This window comes from Nicotiana tomentosiformis, chromosome 5, assembly GCF_000390325.3.
Source record: "Nicotiana tomentosiformis chromosome 5, ASM39032v3, whole genome shotgun sequence".
In the NCBI taxonomy this organism is placed as follows: domain Eukaryota; kingdom Viridiplantae; phylum Streptophyta; class Magnoliopsida; order Solanales; family Solanaceae; genus Nicotiana; species Nicotiana tomentosiformis.
This window is the reverse complement of record NC_090816.1, coordinates 956,878-976,080: the sequence shown is the minus strand read 5'-3', so window position 1 is coordinate 976,080 and position 19,203 is coordinate 956,878. Positions and strand designations below refer to the sequence as shown.

The following is a 19,203-nucleotide window of genomic DNA, read 5'->3' as shown; positions in this document are numbered from 1 at the left end:
GTGATGTGGATTTTTTGAGGAAAAACAAAGGGCCTAAAACGGAGCCGTTAGTCGAGAAGGGTATCAGTGGATCACTTGTTTAACGACAAGATTACACGTGACCTCTTCAAACGGAGGGTACAAATAAGTCATTTCGAAAACCACGAAGGCAATTTTGAGTCTTTTCCCTTTAATGTATATGAGATAACAAAATTATTCTAATTAAGCTCATAGAATTAAAGTTATTTCTGAAGAAATATCAGAGTTAGAAATATCTATGGTCAAGATATATTCCTATAGAGTCTAGTATTTAGTACTAATATCATAAGAAAACTAGATTAATGTAATTAACTGATCAAACTATTCAATGTTAAGTAACTTGATTATTAAAAAATCGAACCTCAAAATCTTAAAAAATTAATAACTGCCAAATTGAATATTCTCTTTTGACTCCCTATAAAAACACAGTAAAATGGGTCTGCTAAACGGAGCGGGAAATTTGGATTCGAATATGGATTTCTTCAGTGATGACAGACCGAACTTCCGACGGAGGCAGTCGGAACAAGAGACAATGCCTTACAGCTGGAAATTAAGGCTAAAAAAAATATTCAATATCGGAAAATATACCAAAGATCGAGGCAAATATCTATAACTAGTGTTCGTCGGTTTTTTTCGACCGAAAGCCGTCGAAAAACTTATGTTATATGAGATTATTTTGTGGACCATATCTCATTTCGTGACTCTCTATTCCTCTTCACTCCAGCGGCGGCACCTCTTTTTTAGGGCTTTTTTCTCTCTTTGAGCTAAGGTTTGACGCTATGCTTAAAGCAAATTTTGTTCTTTTAAATTTGTTGTGTATCCAAGTTTAACTGCTGTGCATGCTTGCTTATTCCCCCCCCCCCCCCCCCCCAAATATGTGCAATTTGAAGCACTGATATGGAATGACTATTGTGGTTTACAGATAACTTGAATCCTTATGCGAACTTGAATTAGTGTAGGGTTTAGGGTTATCAACCATAGTGTTCATAAATTGCATAGATTGAACGTTTTTTATAATCTTGTGTTGCAAAAGTAGTTTGTTTTCCCCAATAAATATTTGGACCTTGTTAATTTTATTTAGTAATTATTTTGAACCTTTGAATGTTAGGCAGAAGAGTGTAAATTAATTTGAAAAAATAAATTATTTTTAAGTATCTCAATTTGTATTTTTGCTCTTTGTGTAGATGGAACTTGAACATCGCAGATGGATGTATGATAGAAATTATCCTAATCGGTAGAAATTGAGAGAGGAATTTATAGAAGGAGTTGCATGATTTATTGCTAAGGCGAAAACACTTTATGATTTTCTCACTGAAGGGATGATTAGGTGCCCTTGTATGAAATACAAATGTAGAAAGCTGTTGAAAATAGAGGATGTTAAAAGACATCTTTATAGGAAAGGGTTTATGAAAAATTACTATGTGTGGACTATTCATGGAGAAATTGATGTCGATTTTCAAAAACTTTCTAGTGGTGAGAGTAGTCGATTAGTGGAGAAGAATTTTGAAAATTCTCGATTCAATAAAATGGTTAAGGGTGATTTTGGGATGTACGCAGGGGTTCAGTCCCAATCAAATGTTCAACATTCTCCTAATTATGAGGCTAATCGCTTCTTTACATTTAGAGGAAGCTAGTCAGCCACTCTGAAGGCTCAATGCATTGTAAGTATTCTCTTGCACATAGATTACTAAGTATTAAATCGCATTGGAATATTCCGCGAGCGGCCATGGACTCTTTCGTTGGGCTCATGAATGAACTTAATCTGATATAAAATTGACTTACCTAATGATTATTGCACAACTAAGAAAGGTTTCCCAATCGTGGAGAGGTTGGAGGGTTGGATCATTTTCAAAGGTTGATTATCGCTCCCGATGGGACTACTAGGTAAGCAATCCTTTTGTTAGTTGTTAATTATTGAATATATTTTTACATATGTTGAATTTGATTGCAGATTTTTTCCCTCCACTCTATCTATGATAGCTGTTAGGGATTCTATTATAGCATCTTATCGTGACGTTTGGAATACCTGGAGAGAGATACCGTACATTGTCAGAGACCAGATGTGGAATTGCTTTAGGGTACGAATAAATTAATTTTTATACTATTTATAAAATTAATTTTTTTCATCTAATGTTATAAATTATTTGCAGTGCAGGTGTGCATGGCATACCCAACATGATCATCAAATAAGTAGTAATTTCAAGAAGAAAGCTGCTGATCTGCTTAAAGATACCTTGTGGACTGCTCAGAGAAAGGTTCAGAAGCCCAGCTGGATGTTCGAAGATGTATGTGCTAGACTTAATGAGAAGTGGGACAGTGCGAAATTTCAGAAGAAGAGCACCCAAGCAAAGGCAGTCCGAGCCTCCGACAAGGGTGGCTCAGTTGGTATAGGGACCAATCGAAGGAGATTGGTAACTTGTTTATTAAATTTTCCTTGATTTTTGCTAAACACAATTGCCTTTTATCCACTCATATTTGTTTCTTTTGCAGGAAAAGTTAAAAGGAAGAACTATAACTTATGGTGAGGTCTTTGAGGAGCCACCTGCGAAAAAGAAAAAAGATGGTACAAGAATTCGGGGCAAGCCGCATGCTGAGGGGACATACGTAAGATCCTAATTTTAGGACTATTTCGTTTTCTTTAACATGAGTTCGTTTATATAATGCTAATACTTTTCATTTCACGATTGGTATAAAAAAGGCTTGGCTGAATGGTGTGAAAGTGAATCGGCTTCCGAGGATGGTAGCTCAATCCAACCGTCACCGGATGATGTAGCTTCAATATTGAGGGATATGGTTGATGGCATAGAGAAAAGTAGAGCCTACAACCTTGGATCACACCATTGCTTAGGCCGTTCGGTGTCAAAATAGTCTGGTGCTTCTTCTAGTTCGCGCAATCAGGAATATATAGATGCATTATGTTGGGAAAGCACAAAGCAGACCATTTAAAACTTTAAGGACTGGAGAAGCTAGCGCATAACTTCATGGACTATTGTCAATCTGATCCACAGTCTAACTCTGATGATGAAAATTAGTTGTTGTAGTTGTGATGTTTGGAACATTTTGTTTGATTTGGTTAGGATGTTACTTGAATGGTGTTTGAATGTTTAGGGTTGTATTTGGATCTATAAATTAGTAGCTGTAAGACTCAATCGCAAGTTATAGATATTTGTTTTGCCATATTTTTAAATAGTGGAGGATGCATTTTGTTGATTTTCTTGCAGCTTTGACCGAGATTGGAAAAAGATTGAAGCATTTGTCGAATGAAGACTGTTATCCAGGTAATTTTCATAACGAAGATGGTGTCATTTAGTTTGAAGAGATCATCTGACATTAGAATTTTCTGTAGGCAAGAAAACTTCCATTTGGTCTTTTCTTGTAGTTGGTGCAGTCATAAGATTTTTGCCGATTCATTAATAATAATATGGTCAACGATTTGGAAGTTGTGTAATATTCACGGAAGCTTACATCCTTGTGTGTTCTGGCTTTTCGATAACTTTGGACCTTTTTGTTATACAGAGGGATTTATTCTTTTATTCCTTTTTTCCTTTTCATGCTTTGTATATACATTAATCATGTTGATGCATGATAGAAATTGTTGATTGTAAAAGAGAAGCAGAAGGAGGGGGAGATACTATCAACTGGTAGGTGATTGACCAATAGTTTGTAATAAACTATCCTTCAATGCAAAACTAGGTGTAGATTTTAGGTATGAATATTGTCTTGGGATCTCTTTTTTTTGTTGTTGAATACCAACTGGGGTTCTGGTGGTTTAATGTTGTCTCGTTTTCAGTTTCTTTTCTTTGTTTTTGTCCTTAGAATCGAATTCACTGTCTCGAATGAGACATAAATGTCTCTTAAGGGAACAGAGAATCATTTTTTGCTGCTACCTCATCTTATTAACTCCGTAGACGTCAGACTTGTAGAACATCCCTCAAGTTGGCATGTAGGACATTGTGTTCTCAAGTTCTTAGATTTTATTCTCAACTCATAATTCAAGGAGGACTTTTAATTCAAGTTCATAAAGAACATCCAGAAGTCCAAGAATAAAAATAAAGTGGATCTATTGTTTGCAGTGTTAAAAACGGGGACACCATGCATTGTGTATATAATGTTGCGTCCATTTGTGTTATGTCGCTTCAATTTACAACACTGCATGTTTTTTGCTTGTGTCAGTGTCCTCATGTGTGAATCCGTCACTTGGAATGAATCGACTTGCTCTTGCCTGAGATGAGTTGCATAGAATTGTGCTTAGTTGGGGCTTCGCGTCCAATGTTGGTAAATGTTGTAAGTTTTAAGTACTTCCCGTTGAAGTTATAAATGCATGCAAATTTGAAGTTGAGGAGGAAAGATAATACCACTGTTTTCTTGATCATAGCCTGCGCCCAGTGTTTGTCTTTTATAGCCCAAATATACAAGAAACATCTGCCGATGTTAAGAACAATGTATTCAACTTCACAGTTCTCTGTCCGATGCATTATATGATTCTTATAATTTCCTCCATTGTTATACTTTTCTGCGTAGTTTTTACTTTGCTAGGGTGTAAGTAATAGAATTTGTCTGGCCCTTAGTTTTAGGCAAGAGTTGTGCAGCAAGTGACAAGTCACACCTTCATACATATGGTTTATGATTTATATGTGTAATATGGCCAAATTTTTATGACATTTGCCATGATATAATATCTATTATAACAAATTTGTAGTTCATGACATTTGCCATGACATAATATCCATTATAACAAATTTATGGATCATGACATTTGCCATGACATAATATCCATTATTAGGCCAAGGATTACTTGCTATAAATAGAGGAGTTTCTCCTCATTTGAAAACATACCAATTCAAGAGCTTTTCACTCTTGTCTTTCTTTCTTTTCCTTTATTTCATTATAGAGTATTTTGTAAGAGAGTGAGTGTTGGGAAACACTTGTGTGAACCCTTTCTTTGGAGTGATCTTGTGAGGTTATTCTCTTGGGGTATTTGGGATTAATTAGAGTATTTACTCTAATTTTGTACTCTTGTTGGTATACTGAAATTGCTCCTCTCCGCTTGTGGACGTAGGTCACCTTGACCGAACCATGTTAAATTTGTGTCTTCTTTATATTCTTTAATTGCCGTTATTATCAACTTCCATTGTCTTTGTTATTGTCATTATACCGTTGTTTGGCTAAATTCCGCACTACCCGGGTTTTCGATCCTAACAAATTGGTATTAGAGCCATATCTAACCGGGTTAGTTTAAATAGCCAAAATGACTTTAACAAAGTCGTTGAGAAATTTGACCGAAGTGCAAACTTCGGAATGTGGCAATTAAAGATGGAAGCTATCCTAATTCAGGATGGCTTAGATTTGGCACTGCAAGGAAAGGAGAAGATGCCGGATAAAATGACGGACGAGGAGTTTGCCGTCATAGACAAAAAGGCAAAAGTATGTATTATTTTAAATCTTTCAAATGAGGTTTTGCGTGAAATTGCAACAGAAAGCACAGTCAAAGGCATATGAAAAAAGCTTAAAATCTTATATATGAAAAAAACAGTAGAAAACAGATTTTACCTAAAGCAAAAACTCTACACTTTTCGTATGGCTGAAGGTACCTCTATACTTACTCATCTTGATACTTTTGATTATGTTCTTTTGGATTTAAGTAATATAGATATTGAAATCAAAGATGAGGATCAAGCTGTATTATTGCTTGTTTCCTTACCCCAGTCGTTTAAACATATAAGAGATACTATGCTTTATGAAAAGGATCATATCTCTTATAAAGATATCAAATCAATTTTGATATCAAAAGACCAAATAGATAGAGATATTACTGGGAAAACTAGTGGGAACCAAGGGGAAAGCTTATTCATAAGAGGTAGATCCAATAAGAAAGATTCAAGTAGTGAGAAACCTAAATCAAGGTCAAAATCCAGATACAGAAATGTCATATGCAAATATTGTCATAAGAAAGGTCACATTATTTCTGAATGCTTTAAATTGAAAAATAAAGAAAAACATACAGAAAAGAAAAATGAGCACAAAAATACTGACACTGCCGAAGCAAGTGTAGCTGCTGATGAGACTGAGGGAACTATTTTTTTAGCAACTAATAATAGTTTCAAATCTAACAATGAGTGAATTTTAGATTCGGGTTGTTCTTATCATATGTGTCTCAGTCGGGATTTATTTACCACATATGAATCTATTGGAGGTGGAGTTGTCTTGATGGGCAATAATGCTGCCTGCAAAGTTATTGGAAAAGGTACAGTCCGAATCAAAATGCACGATGGTGTGGTGAGAACTCTCACTGATGTTAGACATGTTCCTGACTTGAAGAAAAATCTCATCTCTTTGGGCACTCTAGAATCTCTTGGGTGCAAGTACACAGGTGAAGGTGGAGTTCTGAAAATTTCTCATAGTGCTCTTGTGATCATGAAAGCACACAAATCTGGTACGTTGTATACTCTTTTGGGATCTACTATTACAGGTGCTGCAGCAGTTTTAATATCAGATAAATCAGATTCTGACATCACCAAATTGTGGCATATGCGATTAGGGCATATGAGCGAAAACGGTCTTTCCATCCTCAGCAAAAGAGGTCTCTTATGTGGCCAAAGTACCGAAAATATGGAGTTATGTGAACATTGTGTGTTCGGAAAACAGAAAAGAGTTAGCTTCAAATCTCAAGCAATTCATAGAACAAAAGGTACTTTGGATTACATTCATTCAAATCTTTGGGGTTCTTCACGTTCCCCATCAAAAGGTGGTGCCAGGTATATGTTAACGTTCATTGATAATTATTCAAGGAAAGTTTAGGTTTATTTCCTGAAAAATAAAAGTGATGTTTTCTTAAATTTCAAACAATCAAAAATTTTGATTGAGAAGCAAACAGGAAAACAGGTTAAGCGGCTTAGAACAGATAATGGCTTAGAATTTTGTAATAATGAATTCAACGAATTTTTAAAGAATGAAGGAATTGCTCGACATCGTATTATGAGAATGACACCTCCGCAAAATAGTGTGGCAAAAAGGATGAATAGAACTCTTTTGGAAAGGGTTCGTTGCATGATTTCAAATGCTGGGTTGACAAATGTCTTTTGGGCAGAAGCTATCTCTACAGCTTGCTATATTGTCAACCGAGCTCCTTCTGCACCTTTGAACTTTAAGACTCCAGAGGAAATGTGGTCAGGTACTCCTGCTAATTATTCTGATTTAAAGATATTTGGTTGCCCTGCATACATGCATGTAAATGATGAAAAATTAGAGCCAAGGGCTAAAAAGTGCATTTTCCTTGGGTATGCATCTGGGGTGAAAGGATACCGACTATGGTATCCTGATCCCATGGCACCAAAATTTATAATTAGCAGAGATGTAACCTTTGATGAATCCTCTATGTTATATTCTAGAAAAGAGTCTTCTAGTTCTTGTGATACAGATAAAGGAAAGTGTACACAGAACCAGGTGAAGATTGAGGTTGGCATTCCTTCTGAGCCAAGCTCATCAACTTTGGAGTAAAATACAATTGAAACTCCTGAAGTTGAGACAAAAGCTGAAATTCCTGAAGTTGAGACTCCTGAAGTTGAACCAAAAGAAGAGGAGTATTCTATAGCCAAACATAGACCAAGAAGAGAAGGTAAACAACCATTAAGGTTTGGAAATTATGATGCATTTGCTTTTTCAGTTGTACAGAAAACTAAAGAAATTGGAGAACCATAAAAATATTCAGAAGCAGTTTCTGGTGCTGACTCAGCCAAGTGGCTGATTGCAATGAATGAAGAAATTGAGTCTCTCCACAATAATGGTACTTGGTCTCTTGTGAAGCCACCATCAGGAAAAGAATTGTTGGTTGCAAATGGGTCTTCAAGAAAAAAGATGGCATTCCAGGGGTTGAAGATGCGAGGTATAAGGAACGATTAGTTGCAAAGGGCTATAGTCAGGTACAAGGAGTTGATTTTAATGATATTTTCTCACCTGTTGTTAAACATAGCTCTATTAGTGTCTTGCTTGTCTTCGTTTCCATGTATGATTTGGAATTAGAACAACTTGATGTTAAGACAGCTTTCTTACATGGCGAACTTGAGGAACAAATATACATACATCAACCCGAAGGATTTGAAATTGATGGAAAAGAAGATCATGTTTACTTGTTGAAGAAATCCTTGTACGGATTAAAGCAGTCTCCAAGACAATGGTATAAAAAGTTTGATTCCTTTATGTTGGGTCATAGTAATTCGAGGAGCATGTATAATAGTTGTGTTTACTTCCGGAAGTTAAATGATGGTTCATTTGTGTACCTATTATTATATGTTGATGACATGCTCATTGCTGCTAAGGATTTAACAGAAATTCACAATTTGAAAAGTCAACTGAAAAGTGAATTCGAGATGAAAGATTTAGGAGCAGCTAAGAAAATCCTTGGCATGGAGATCAAAAGAGATCGAAAAGCCAACAGGTTATTTCTGAGCTAGAAGAAGTACTTGGAGAAAGTCTTGGAGAGGTTTGGCATGAAAGATGCTAAACCAATTAGTACCCCTCTTGCTGCTCATTTTAAGTTATCAGCTGCTCAGTCCCCGCAGTCAGAGGAAGAAGAGAGGTACATGGCACAGGTTCCTTATTCCAGTGCAGTCGGCAGTATTATGTATGCAATGGTTTGTACACGTCCAGACATTTCACAAGTAGTGAGCGTGGTAAGCCGGTATATGGCTTGCCCTGGTAAAGTACATTAGCATGCTGTGAAATGGATTCTCAGATACTTGCGAGGTACTTCAAATACATGTTTGGAGTTTGGGAGAAATACTAACACTTTGGTTGGTTTTGTAGACTCAGATTATGCAGGTGATCCTGACAAAAGAAGATCACTGACAGGCTATGTATTTTGCATCGGTGGTTGCGCTATTAGTTGGAAAGCTACATTATAACATGTAGTAGCTTTATCTACTACCGAAGCAGAATATATGGTAGTGACCGAGGCGATCAAAGAAGCTTTATGGTTGAAGGGTCTATTTGTGGAATTCAGTTTGCACCAAAGTGGTATTATCATTTTCTGTGATAGTCAAAGTGCCATTCACTTGACTAAAGATCAAATGTATCATGAGAGGACGAAGCACATTGATATAAAGTATCATTTCATCCGAGAAACCATTGTTGAAAGAAAAGTCTTTGTTAAGAAGATTAACACTAGAGACAATCCCGCCGACATGTTCACAAAACCTCTTCCAGTGTCCAAGTTCAAGCTTTGCCTGAACTTGATTGACATTTATGAAGAATGATTTTTCCCATTGGGGTTTTTGCGGAGAAGGTGGAGCAAATTTACTATATATAAGCCGAAATTAGGCCAAGGTGGAGATTTGTAATATGGCCAAATTTTTATGACATTTGCCATGACATAATATCCATTATAACAAATTTGTGGTTCATAACATTTTCCATGACATAATATCCATTATAACAAATTTGTGAATCATGACATTTGCCATGACATAATATCCATAATTAGGCCAAGGATTTCTTGCTATAAATAGAGGAGTTTCTCCTCATTTGAAAACACACCAATTCAAGAGCTTTTCACTCTTGTCTTTCTTTCTCCTCCTTTATTTCATTATAGAGTATTTTGTAAGAGAGTGAGTGTTGGGAAATACTTGTGTGAACCCTTTCTTTGAAGTGATCTTGTGAGGTTATTCTCTTGGGGTATTTGGGATTAATTAGAGTATTTACTCTAATTTTGTACTCTTGTTGGTATAGTGAAATTGCTCCTCTCCGCTTGTGGACGTAGGTCACCTTGACCAAACCACATTAAATTTGTGTCTTCTTTATATTCTTTAATTTCCGTTATTATCAACTTCCATTGTCTTTGTTATTGTCATTATACCGTTGTTTAGCTAAATTCCGCACTACTCGGGTTCCCGATCCTAATAATATGGATGAAGATATTAGGGAGTAACCTTTTCAGATAGTAGCCATGAACAGAAGCACTTTTTAAAAGTCCAGAAGAGTGGAACAAGTGCACATGTACCTACCCCACGGCCTAAGAGAAAAACAGCTCATCCCTATCCAGAAAAGTTCCAAAAAATGGTAGGATCAATGTGTGCATCTGCTCTCTTGTCGCGAGATACCATGATGGAAATAACTGTCTTACACTTTTTACTCAACAGTTGTTTCCCAAGATTCCCGGCCATTTCAGCCTCCAGCAGCTTTGCCTGAATATGGCTTTTCAATTAGGCCTGCTTCTTTTTCTTTTTCGGGGAAGGGTCAGACCACGTGGTGAGGCTAAAAATGAATCCCAAAAATATTTAGACGGTATGTCAAATTTATTTAGAATATACATATGTGGATGTGATAAGGCATCATGCATATATAATTACTGCCTTTATTGCAATATTATGTTACAGTTGTGGAATCTGGATTATAATTTTTGTTGAAAGTACAGAGAACTATTCTTAATGATTATGTTTTCTGTAGAAAGCGGGGTGGGTGGGTGGGTGGGTTATTTTGTTGAATATTTGTAATGCTTATGATAATAATTAGTGATCCAATTACAGCTCTAAATTAGCAGTTTCTTGTATGTTAATAAACCCCCTCCACAGGATTTTTTTATTTTTTTATTTTTTATGAAGTAAGATAATTTCATTGAATGACATCAAAAAGATGCATAGCAAAAATATACAACAAAAGTGTGGATGCTCATATACCAAAACTTACTGGATAACTAAGGAGCATACACAATCCAAAAAAGATTCAAAGCAAGTTACAGGGGCCTCGTTGAACTAAGTAAATAGATTGCTTAGACAAGTTGCTTTAAGAGAGTGATTAGGAGTTGAAATCCCATCAAAACATCTGCGATTTCTCTCATTCCAAATGCACCAAAAAATAGTAGCAGGCACCATTTGCCAAGTTTGTTTTATGGAATTCCTAACTCTCCATGAGCACCAGCTCTCATAAGCATCCTTGATACTGTAAGGCATGACCCAGGCAAGTCCAAAAACTGATTAAAACATGTTCCATATGTCAGCTGCTACTGTGCACTGAAGAAACAAATGTCTCACACTCTCAGATTCCTCCTGGAACATAAAATAGCTGTTCACTGTAGGAATACTTCTTCTACTGAGGTTGTCTTGAGTAAGGCAGGATTCATACATGCTTGTCCAGATAAAACCAATTACTTTTATAGGGAGCTTGGTTCTCCATATAAGCTTTCATGGCCATTTGTCAATCAGCTCTTTATTGGAGCATAGATTGTCGTATCCTCTTTTGACAGTATAGGTTCTATCTTTGGAATCTCCCCATTCCAGCGTGTCCTTCACCTGAGGGTTGACCTTAAAATCTGATAATTTTGAAAGCAATCTCAGCAGGTCATTTAGTTTCCAGTCTTGGATATCTCTTCTGAACTGCAGTGCCCATGAGTTATCTTGCCAATAGTGCCCAATAGTGGAATCCTTGTTGCTGGCCAATAGAAATAGACTTAGATGTTCGTCTTTCAGAATCTATGACCCTAACCATCTATCTTTCCAGAAAGAAATATGAGTTCCGTTCCCAAGCTTGAGTGATGACTTGAGTTGAAAGTCACCCCATAACTTTGAAATGTGTTTCCATGGCCCAGAACCATGTGGTAGTCTACTCTGTCTAGTACACCAGTTGTTAGCCACACCATATTTTGCTTGTATTACAGCTTTCCACAGCCTAGGGTACTCTATGTTGTACCGCCAGTGCCATTTTATTAACAAACTCTTGTTGTGTAAAGTGAGATCTTTTATTCCTAGCCCTCCATGCCTTTTGGGGAGAATACTCTTGGCCATTTAACCAAATGAAATTTATGAGTTTGACTATTTCCTTCCCATAGAAAATCTCTCCTTAATTGATCAAGTCTCCTCTGGACCTTAGCTGGGATTGGAAATAGGGACAAGAAGTAGGTAGGAATGCTATCCAACACACTATTGATGAGTGTAATTCTGCCACCCAAAGAAAGATACTGCATTTTCCAAGAAGCCAACTTTTTTTAAAAATTTTCAATTACCCCATTCCAGATACCTAGAGCTTTGTATCTAGCTCCCAGAGGAAGACCCAGATATGTTGTAGGGAAAGAGCTCACCTTACAACACATTACTTCCACAAGTTCTTCCAAGTTTGGAAATGAATTGACTGGGTAGATGATGCTCTTCAACATGTTCATATGTAGGCCCGAGATAGCTTCAAAGATCATGAGTGTAAGATTGAGGTACAAGACCTGTTATATTGCAGCTCCACAAAAAATCAAAGTATCATCTGCATAGAGCATATGGGAGATTGTAACAGAGGTACCATTTGTACTTCCCACCTTGAAATCCTCTAGCCAGTGAAGCTGATTTGCTTTATCTAACATTTTGCTAAGCCCTTCCATAGCAAAGATGAATAAAAAAGGAGATAGAGGATCTCCATGTCTAACACCTTTTTGGGGAGAAAAGAATCCAACTGATCCACCATTGATCAGGATTGATTACTTTACTGTAGTAATACAGAATCTGATCCATCTAATCAAACATTCACCAAATCACATCCTTCTTAGTGTATTTATCAAATAGGTCCAATTAAGTTGATCAAATGCCTTTTCTATGACAAGTTTGAAAAGTAGACCAGGTTGCCCAGACTTTATCTTCCAATCCAATATCTCATTAGTTATAAGAGTTGCATTTGTGATCTGCCTATTTTTTATGAAAGCATTTTGATGACTAGATACCAATTTTCCTATCACCCCTTTTAACCTTTCTGCTAAGAGTTTGGAGACAATTTTGTAAACACTACCAATCAAACTGATTGTCCTGTAATCTCTCAGCTCAGTGGCTCCTTTCTTCTTCGGGATCAGTGCTATAAAAGTGGCATTACATGATCTAACTGGGTTGCCATTCTGGTGAAACTACTGAAGGGCTCCCATGATATCGTCCTTGATCACCTCCCATGTTTTCTGATAGAATGCCATAGTGTATCCGTCCGAACCTGGAGCTTTATCAGGTGCACAATTCTTAATTACAGCCAAAACCTCTGCCTCTTCAAATGGCCTTTCCAGCCATACTTTCTCTTCCCCATTTAATGTTGCTACATCTTCCAGTCTTGTAGTAGGTCTCCAGCTTTCATTCTCAGTGTAGAGTTGTTGATAAAATTCTAAAATCTCACCCCTAATTAGATCTTGATCTTCAGTGATGTCATCCCCAACTTTGAGTCTATCAATACAATTAGTTCTTCTGTTGGAATTGGCCACCTTATGAAAGAATTTGGTATTTCTATCCCCTTCTTTGAGCCACAAGCATCGAGATTTTTGTCTCCAAGATACTTCTTCTGCTTTAGCTAGTTGCTGAATTTCCACTTGGAGTTTCATAATATTGGCTTTTTCTTCGTGGGATTGAGCTCTTCCTTCCGTTTGTTGTTACAAAAGAGAAAGCTCCTCTAATGTTATTCCCCTTTTCACTGCAATGTTGCCAAATTCTTCTCTATTCCAGATAGTAAGGTCTTTCTTAAGGAGCTTCAATTTTTGCACCAAAATAAAGTCAGGAGTGCCATTGACATCATAACTCTGCCACCATATCTTGATCTTTTCTAGAAAACCTTCTGTATTCAGCCACCTGTTTTCAAATTTAAAGTAGGATGGGTTAGAGTCCCAATCCCCACTCTCCATCATGATAGGGTTGTGATCTGAAATAACTTTAGGAAGAGCAATTTGCTTAATCTTTCGAAAGGTATCATTCCACTCATATGATATAAGGAACCTGTCTATTCTTTAGGCTTGGATATTAACCTCCCCTCTAGACCAGGTGAAGTAAGCTCCCTGTAATGGTAAATCTACTAAGCATAGATCCTGGATGACATCAGTGAATCCCCTCATGGCTCGTGATCTTCTTACATAATTGTGCCTTTCACTTTCAAATCTACAAACGCTGAAATCACCTCCAATCACCCATTGTTCATCCGATAATCCTCTAACAGCTCCCAATTCATGCCATATTTCTTCCCTTTCCAAGTTTGTGTGTGGACCATACACCCCTTGTGAAACAAAATCTGAAACTCTTATGTGTGTTCTCAAGCATACCTGAAATAGAGTGAATTCCATGTTGGATTTCAATGCAGTTCCAATGTCTTTTGTCCCACATCGTAACTATCCCTCCCCTAGTGTCACTGGCTTTGAGTTCTGCCCATTCAACCCATCTGTTGCCCCAAAATTGCCTTGCTAGAATTCCATTCCAATCTTCAATCTTTGTTTCTTGCAAACAAAGAATATCCGGCTTCCAATCTCTTATTAATGATTTGATGATATCCCATTTCCTGTTGCCTTTCAACCCATTCACATTCCAACTTAAGTTTTTTGTTTTCATCCAGAAAAAGTTTGGTATTTTCTCCATTTTTTCTTCTTTTCCCCTATCATAATTCACCAAGGATACCAACCTTTTGACTTCTGTTTTCCCTTTCTTTTTTGACTTTCTTTCTCCTTCTTTGGACTTCTGGTTTTTCAATTGAAGTTGTCACTTTTCCTCCATCCTTAGAACCGTCTCTAAGATTTTATGTTCAAACCCTTTGAAATTAACTCTGAATGCCTTGCATGCTTTTCCCATGACTAATTTAGTCCATTTTGATGTCTCAATTATTGTGGGGTTCTGAAGTTGATCACTAGAATCATACCAGGGAAGAGAGAGATAATCACCAGTTGATTGTACTGAAAATTTTGAATCTGAATCGGTAAGAGAAGAAGGAGTAAGACCAGAGATGGATCTTGGCATGCATAGAGAGAAAGTATTGTGCTCACCTTCATCGTCCGCTTTAGAATCATGGGTGGAGGTTGTTGTCTGGTCAGGCCTTGTATTAGTGTTCAGGGAAGGCATAACAGTGATGGGTTTATTAATATAGGGGCCCTTTGCCTTCCAGATTTGCGTACCTTGTTTAATTTGGGCCTGTTTGTTATTCCTTTGCTCCCTCTTAAAACATTTGGGCTTTTTAGAGTAATAGGCCCAATCCAAGTTCTTTGTTTTGGAGGGTCCAGAACTATCATTTTTAATTTGCAAGTGGACCGTAGTTGATTGAACTAAAGGACCGGTTCTCTGACCTAATTCAAAATTTAGGTTTTGAGTGACACCCACGTGACCTCTCACGTGTCTATCATCAACTACAACTGGCTCTTTGGACATCGAGGTACCCACCTCTGTATCCACCGTCTTTGGAACTGCGACGACCCCATTTCTGCTAATTTGACAATAATCATCTGGCACAATTGAGACCCAATATTTCCAATATCCAGCTTCTACCTCCACCCTAGAAGGAGGTTCTGAGAGAGACTTTAACGCATATTCTAGCCCAAAACAGATTCGATTTGTTTTTTGTTTCAATATCCAGTCCAACGAATCCACCACAAAGATCTCTGATGGCTTTGAAAGTACCTTCTGACCATGCATGAAGAGGAACACCCAAGGCTCTAATCCATACATGTTCTAAGTTCACCTTGTTCATCTGCGTGCCGGACACCGGTGACCACCATCCCAGTGAAAGTCTTCTCCCACTCCAGAACCATTCGCCTTCTTTAACCCTTGTGGCCTCTTGTTTTGAAGGAAGATGGAAGAGGAATTGGTTGTGAGAAAGATGTGTAACTCTGAGACCGGCTGTCACTTGCCATCTTTTTGAGAACCGGCTTTGAATCACTTCTGATTTTGGCGATGCACTGAATGGGTCGTTAAAGGTCCCAATCAAGCAGTTTGAAAGGAAGCCTGAGCTGTTGTTGTTTGCATCTGGATTAACTCTGACCATTTTACCCACCACATTTGCAGCATTTAGACCGCTTTCCGGCCATTCTTGTATCATTGCGGCATCTGTATATGATAACTCCGCTTTCCGCCTATTTTTTCAATTTGTCATACAAAAATAGGTTCCACCTACAGAGTGCGGCATAAGGCTTTGGTTCCTATTTTTGGCTATTTTGAATGATGTCTTGGTGATGCACCTAATTATAATTCGACTCAGGAAGATGATCACAACAACGGAAACTTCATACTCCTTGATCTTCACACATGTTTTGAAAGTGTCAAAGTCAATTTCTTTATTTGTAACTTATCTTTCCCATTGAAGGAAATGAACCAGAAGGAGAGAGTTCAAATATGTTGAATTGTTGTTTAACACAAACTGGTAGGTGAACTTTCGTCATTTTCTACTTTACAGATTGCTCTTGGAGATGTTATATTTGTTTCCTACATCTAGAGGTGTTTTTGATATTTAAGGAGTCGGATTTCATAGTTAGTACTAGAACACAACCTTGGAGTTTTATGGCCAAACATTCTATAGACTAACCAGCTCTCGGCTATCAAAAATCAAAGTATTTTTCTAATTCAGAATACAGAGAAAGAAAGAGAGAGACCATGATGGTGGAACTCAAGCCTTTTATCTTCCATAAACACTATCTGCTAATATCCAAAAAGTTCTCTAACATGAAAGAAGAACACTAAAGTTTGACAATTGTGGTTGAAGTTGTATGTAAAGAGCATGCACTAAGGTATATTGTACATGAGAATACAATTAGCAATAAGGAAATTTAAGAAAAGGCCAAGCTAGTGCTCTTGTTTAGACTGGACCAGTACTCATCCTCCATTTCCTCCACTTGCTTTGTGGCATTAACTTTTTGTTCAACAAAGGCCTTAAGTTGTTGAAAGTTATAAGGTGGTGGAAGTGTACATGGTTCAGTATAACTTGGAGACTTCTCTAAGGCTTCTTCCATAAACTTCCTCCAAATACCATATGAAGAACATGCCAATGATTCTGAACATATTTCAATTGCATTTGGAGGAACAATTGGATCAAACTTCTGCAGCTTTACATATTCATTCAGCAGATGGTATATGTAATCAAACACATATTCCATCTTCATGTCTTCATGAATGAAATGACTCCCTGCATTCCCTATGGCTTGTGCCTGAAAGTTTCAAATTCAAAAAAATGAGATTATGACTAAAGAAGCATTTATAAACAAAGTGAATTGAAAAAGCATACTAATGTTGCCTGATGTTAGCATGTTACAACGTTCATTAGCCTGTATGGTTATTAGACTCGAAAAGCTTTGATATTTCTGCTAAATCTCGAGGAATTTTTTGGAAACTATTCATATATGGTACAACTATACTATATTAAGTTTACTTTGTCGGTGTGATTGTTTCCCCATTGAACGGCAAATTTGAGAGACCTACACTTATCAGTGTCTCTAATAGGCCAGTAATGCTGCTGTGGGATCATCCCTCTCATGAAGAAATCATAGTAACATGGCGTTATGTATAATGTCGGAGAATCACAGGCAAATATGTATTTCTCACTCACAGACCATGCCCATCCTTCTACATATATCTTGAATCTAACAATTTTGCACCAATTTTCAAATTTCAATCCTCCCCAAAAGCATATTTAATTATCATTAACCTGTGGGTGCATTGGTCTTCAATATTTGATTCCTTGTACCCCTTTTTGGATTGATCACTCCAATCCTGACATTATCATTTGAAGACAAATTAAAGGTCATGTTATTATGTAAATATGTGTTGATAATGGCAGTAATAGTAGAAGAGAAACCTGGATATATAAGAGAGTATCCCAATTCTGATTATGAGTGACATTACACTTCATAAGGTCTTTCCTGACTGGAGAAACATTAGGATTTCCCCTCCAATAAGCAAAGGGTATTCTCTCTTTCCAACTGCTTTTCTTATTCCCTTGTTGTATCTTCTTCATCATACTTCTCCATGGTCTTATATTTGTCTCCCCTATATACAATAAAACCAAAATACAGTCATCTATCAATACTTGTGTAAATCCTAAAAAAGGGCAGTCCGGTGCACAAAACATCCCCCATTCACGCAGGGTCCGGGGAAGGGACGCACCCCTAGGGGTGTGATGTAGACAGCCTACCATAATGCAAGCATTAATAGTTGCTTCCACAGCTCGAACCCGTGGCTTATAAGTCACACGGAGACAACTTTACTGTAGCTCCAAGGCTTCCCTTCACTAATATAAATCCTATATACCAAAAATATTTAGGGTGAAAAGAAGGTTAAGTACCAGCCCCAATACGACCAATCTGGGAAAACAATATCCAGACTCTCCCAATCCGAACAATACCGGAACAATGGGGGTGGGCCGGAGTTAGGCTGCTGGAAGTCCTTGGCGGCGATGACCGGCCGGTCATCGGTATTAAACATGATCTCCAAATTAGGCAGTTTTCAAGGGTACCACCTTAGGAGTTGTACAATCCCATAAATGGTGAATAAATGTCTAGTTTCAATAGATTTCTTTGGATAGCGTTCAACGAAAATTTTCCCATCCAATATTATTAATCTGAAGTGAGCATGTGTTTTGGCTTTCTCTAACATTTCCCTAGTGATTCCAGTCTTTTCCCAATGCCTTAAATCTTCATGAATCCATCTAAAATACTCAGGGCATGTTGAGTTGTTAGGATTTAAGGGTTTATAGGATGTAGGATAGGTTCTTGGACATGTATTGGTCTTGTTCCATGCATTGCAATCCAAAGGGTATTCAAGAACCTGAGGCCTGACACTCGAGTCTGCTACTGTTCGATAGAAATTACCTGAGTACTTTGCCTGCGCAAATTTAAAGAACAAATTGTCAATTAATTACTCGAGTAGGAGAATGAAATGGTAAATTACTAGTAGAGTTACATGTAACAGTCTGTAATAATTAGAATCACTAAAGCAGTGACCATTCTGGAATGACAGTAAAGACTTTTTACACTATCAAATATATGCATTGACTTACAAGATCAATCCATCCAGAAAACGACAAGGCTGAAACTATAACGATGGCAAACAAGATAATTAGCAAAACTGTAACGAAGGCTGTCGATGTGGCTCTCTTCTTCAGATATTTCACTGCATTCTTTTGCGGCAAAACATTGATCATCAATTTCAACTTCTCGTTCCTTTCTTTCATGTTTCCTCCACCTCCTATAAAATCCAACTAAGAAATTTATGTCTAAGCAGAGAAAGTGGTAAGCTTGGCAATCATAGGTTTTCTTAGTACAAGTTGAAATTGATTCAGAAACAATGCAAGTATTTTGAAACTATATATATTAATCTTGTTCAAGTCCTTAGACATTCCAAGTTGATCTCCACAATCTGATGCTTTTTCTGCACCTTTAGGTAAGTGTTTAAATTCTGTTAACTATCTTTCTATTTAGAGTATACTACTGCTAGAAGAAAT

The 19,203-nt window shown here is 37.2% G+C and overlaps 3 protein-coding genes and 1 pseudogene across 8 annotated transcripts; 1 reads left to right on the top strand and 3 right to left on the bottom strand.

Moving 5' to 3' along the window:
• Positions 1-420: 420 nt before the first annotated feature.
• Positions 421-3,197, top strand: LOC104086029 (uncharacterized). 6 transcript variants are annotated; one of them, XM_070201900.1, is made up of 6 exons: positions 427-787; positions 1,576-1,679; positions 1,970-2,096; positions 2,169-2,429; positions 2,509-2,622; positions 2,717-3,197. In XM_070201900.1, the coding sequence occupies exons 3-6, from the start codon at positions 1,992-1,994 to the stop codon at positions 2,789-2,791; spliced, it is 555 nt and encodes a 184-aa protein (XP_070058001.1). In that variant the 5' UTR covers positions 427-787; positions 1,576-1,679; positions 1,970-1,991; the 3' UTR covers positions 2,792-3,197. The 6 variants fall into 6 exon arrangements, 5 of the variants coding, with proteins under 5 accessions (XP_070058001.1, XP_070058000.1, XP_070057999.1 ...); XM_070201899.1 differs by having other exon boundaries at positions 1,203-1,679; XM_070201898.1 differs by having other exon boundaries at positions 1,203-1,902.
• An 8,156-nt stretch (positions 3,198-11,353) lies between these two features.
• LOC138891707 (uncharacterized) lies at positions 11,354-13,345 on the bottom strand. Its single transcript, XM_070175461.1, has 4 exons — positions 12,967-13,345; positions 12,311-12,444; positions 12,025-12,220; positions 11,354-11,439 (listed from the first exon to the last, which is right to left on the bottom strand). The coding sequence occupies exons 1-4, from the start codon at positions 13,343-13,345 to the stop codon at positions 11,354-11,356; spliced, it is 795 nt and encodes a 264-aa protein (XP_070031562.1).
• Positions 13,346-13,393: 48 nt separating this feature from the next.
• LOC104098395 (uncharacterized) lies at positions 13,394-14,363 on the bottom strand. The gene is made up of 3 exons (XM_070175460.1): positions 14,054-14,363; positions 13,763-14,007; positions 13,394-13,693 (listed from the first exon to the last, which is right to left on the bottom strand). The coding sequence occupies exons 1-3, from the start codon at positions 14,361-14,363 to the stop codon at positions 13,394-13,396; spliced, it is 855 nt and encodes a 284-aa protein (XP_070031561.1).
• Positions 14,364-16,464: 2,101 nt separating this feature from the next.
• LOC104098394 (uncharacterized) lies at positions 16,465-18,574 on the bottom strand (annotated as a pseudogene).
• Between the last annotated feature and the right edge of the window lie 629 nt (positions 18,575-19,203).

Coding starts and splice junctions, on each gene's coding strand:
- LOC138891707 (XM_070175461.1), bottom strand. CDS start 13,345: ATGAAACTCCAAGTGGAAATTCAGCAACTAGCTAAAGCAGAAGAAGTA. Junction 12,221..12,310: donor ACTGGCTAGAGGATTTCAAG/GTGGGAAGTACA, acceptor GCAATATAACAG/GTCTTGTACCTCAATCTTAC. Junction 11,440..12,024: donor AGCTAGATACAAAGCTCTAG/GTATCTGGAATG, acceptor TCTATTGGCCAG/CAACAAGGATTCCACTATTG.
- LOC104086029 (XM_070201901.1), top strand. CDS start 1,992: ATGATAGCTGTTAGGGATTCTATTATAGCATCTTATCGTGACGTTTGG. Junction 2,097..2,168: donor AGATGTGGAATTGCTTTAGG/GTACGAATAAAT, acceptor AATTATTTGCAG/TGCAGGTGTGCATGGCATAC. Junction 2,430..2,508: donor GGACCAATCGAAGGAGATTG/GTAACTTGTTTA, acceptor TTTCTTTTGCAG/GAAAAGTTAAAAGGAAGAAC.
- LOC104098395 (XM_070175460.1), bottom strand. CDS start 14,363: ATGGAGAAAATACCAAACTTTTTCTGGATGAAAACAAAAAACTTAAGT. Junction 14,008..14,053: donor TGGAATTCACTCTATTTCAG/GTATGCTTGAGA, acceptor TTGTTTCACAAG/GGGTGTATGGTCCACACACA. Junction 13,694..13,762: donor TCACCTGGTCTAGAGGGGAG/GTTAATATCCAA, acceptor ACCTTTCGAAAG/ATTAAGCAAATTGCTCTTCC.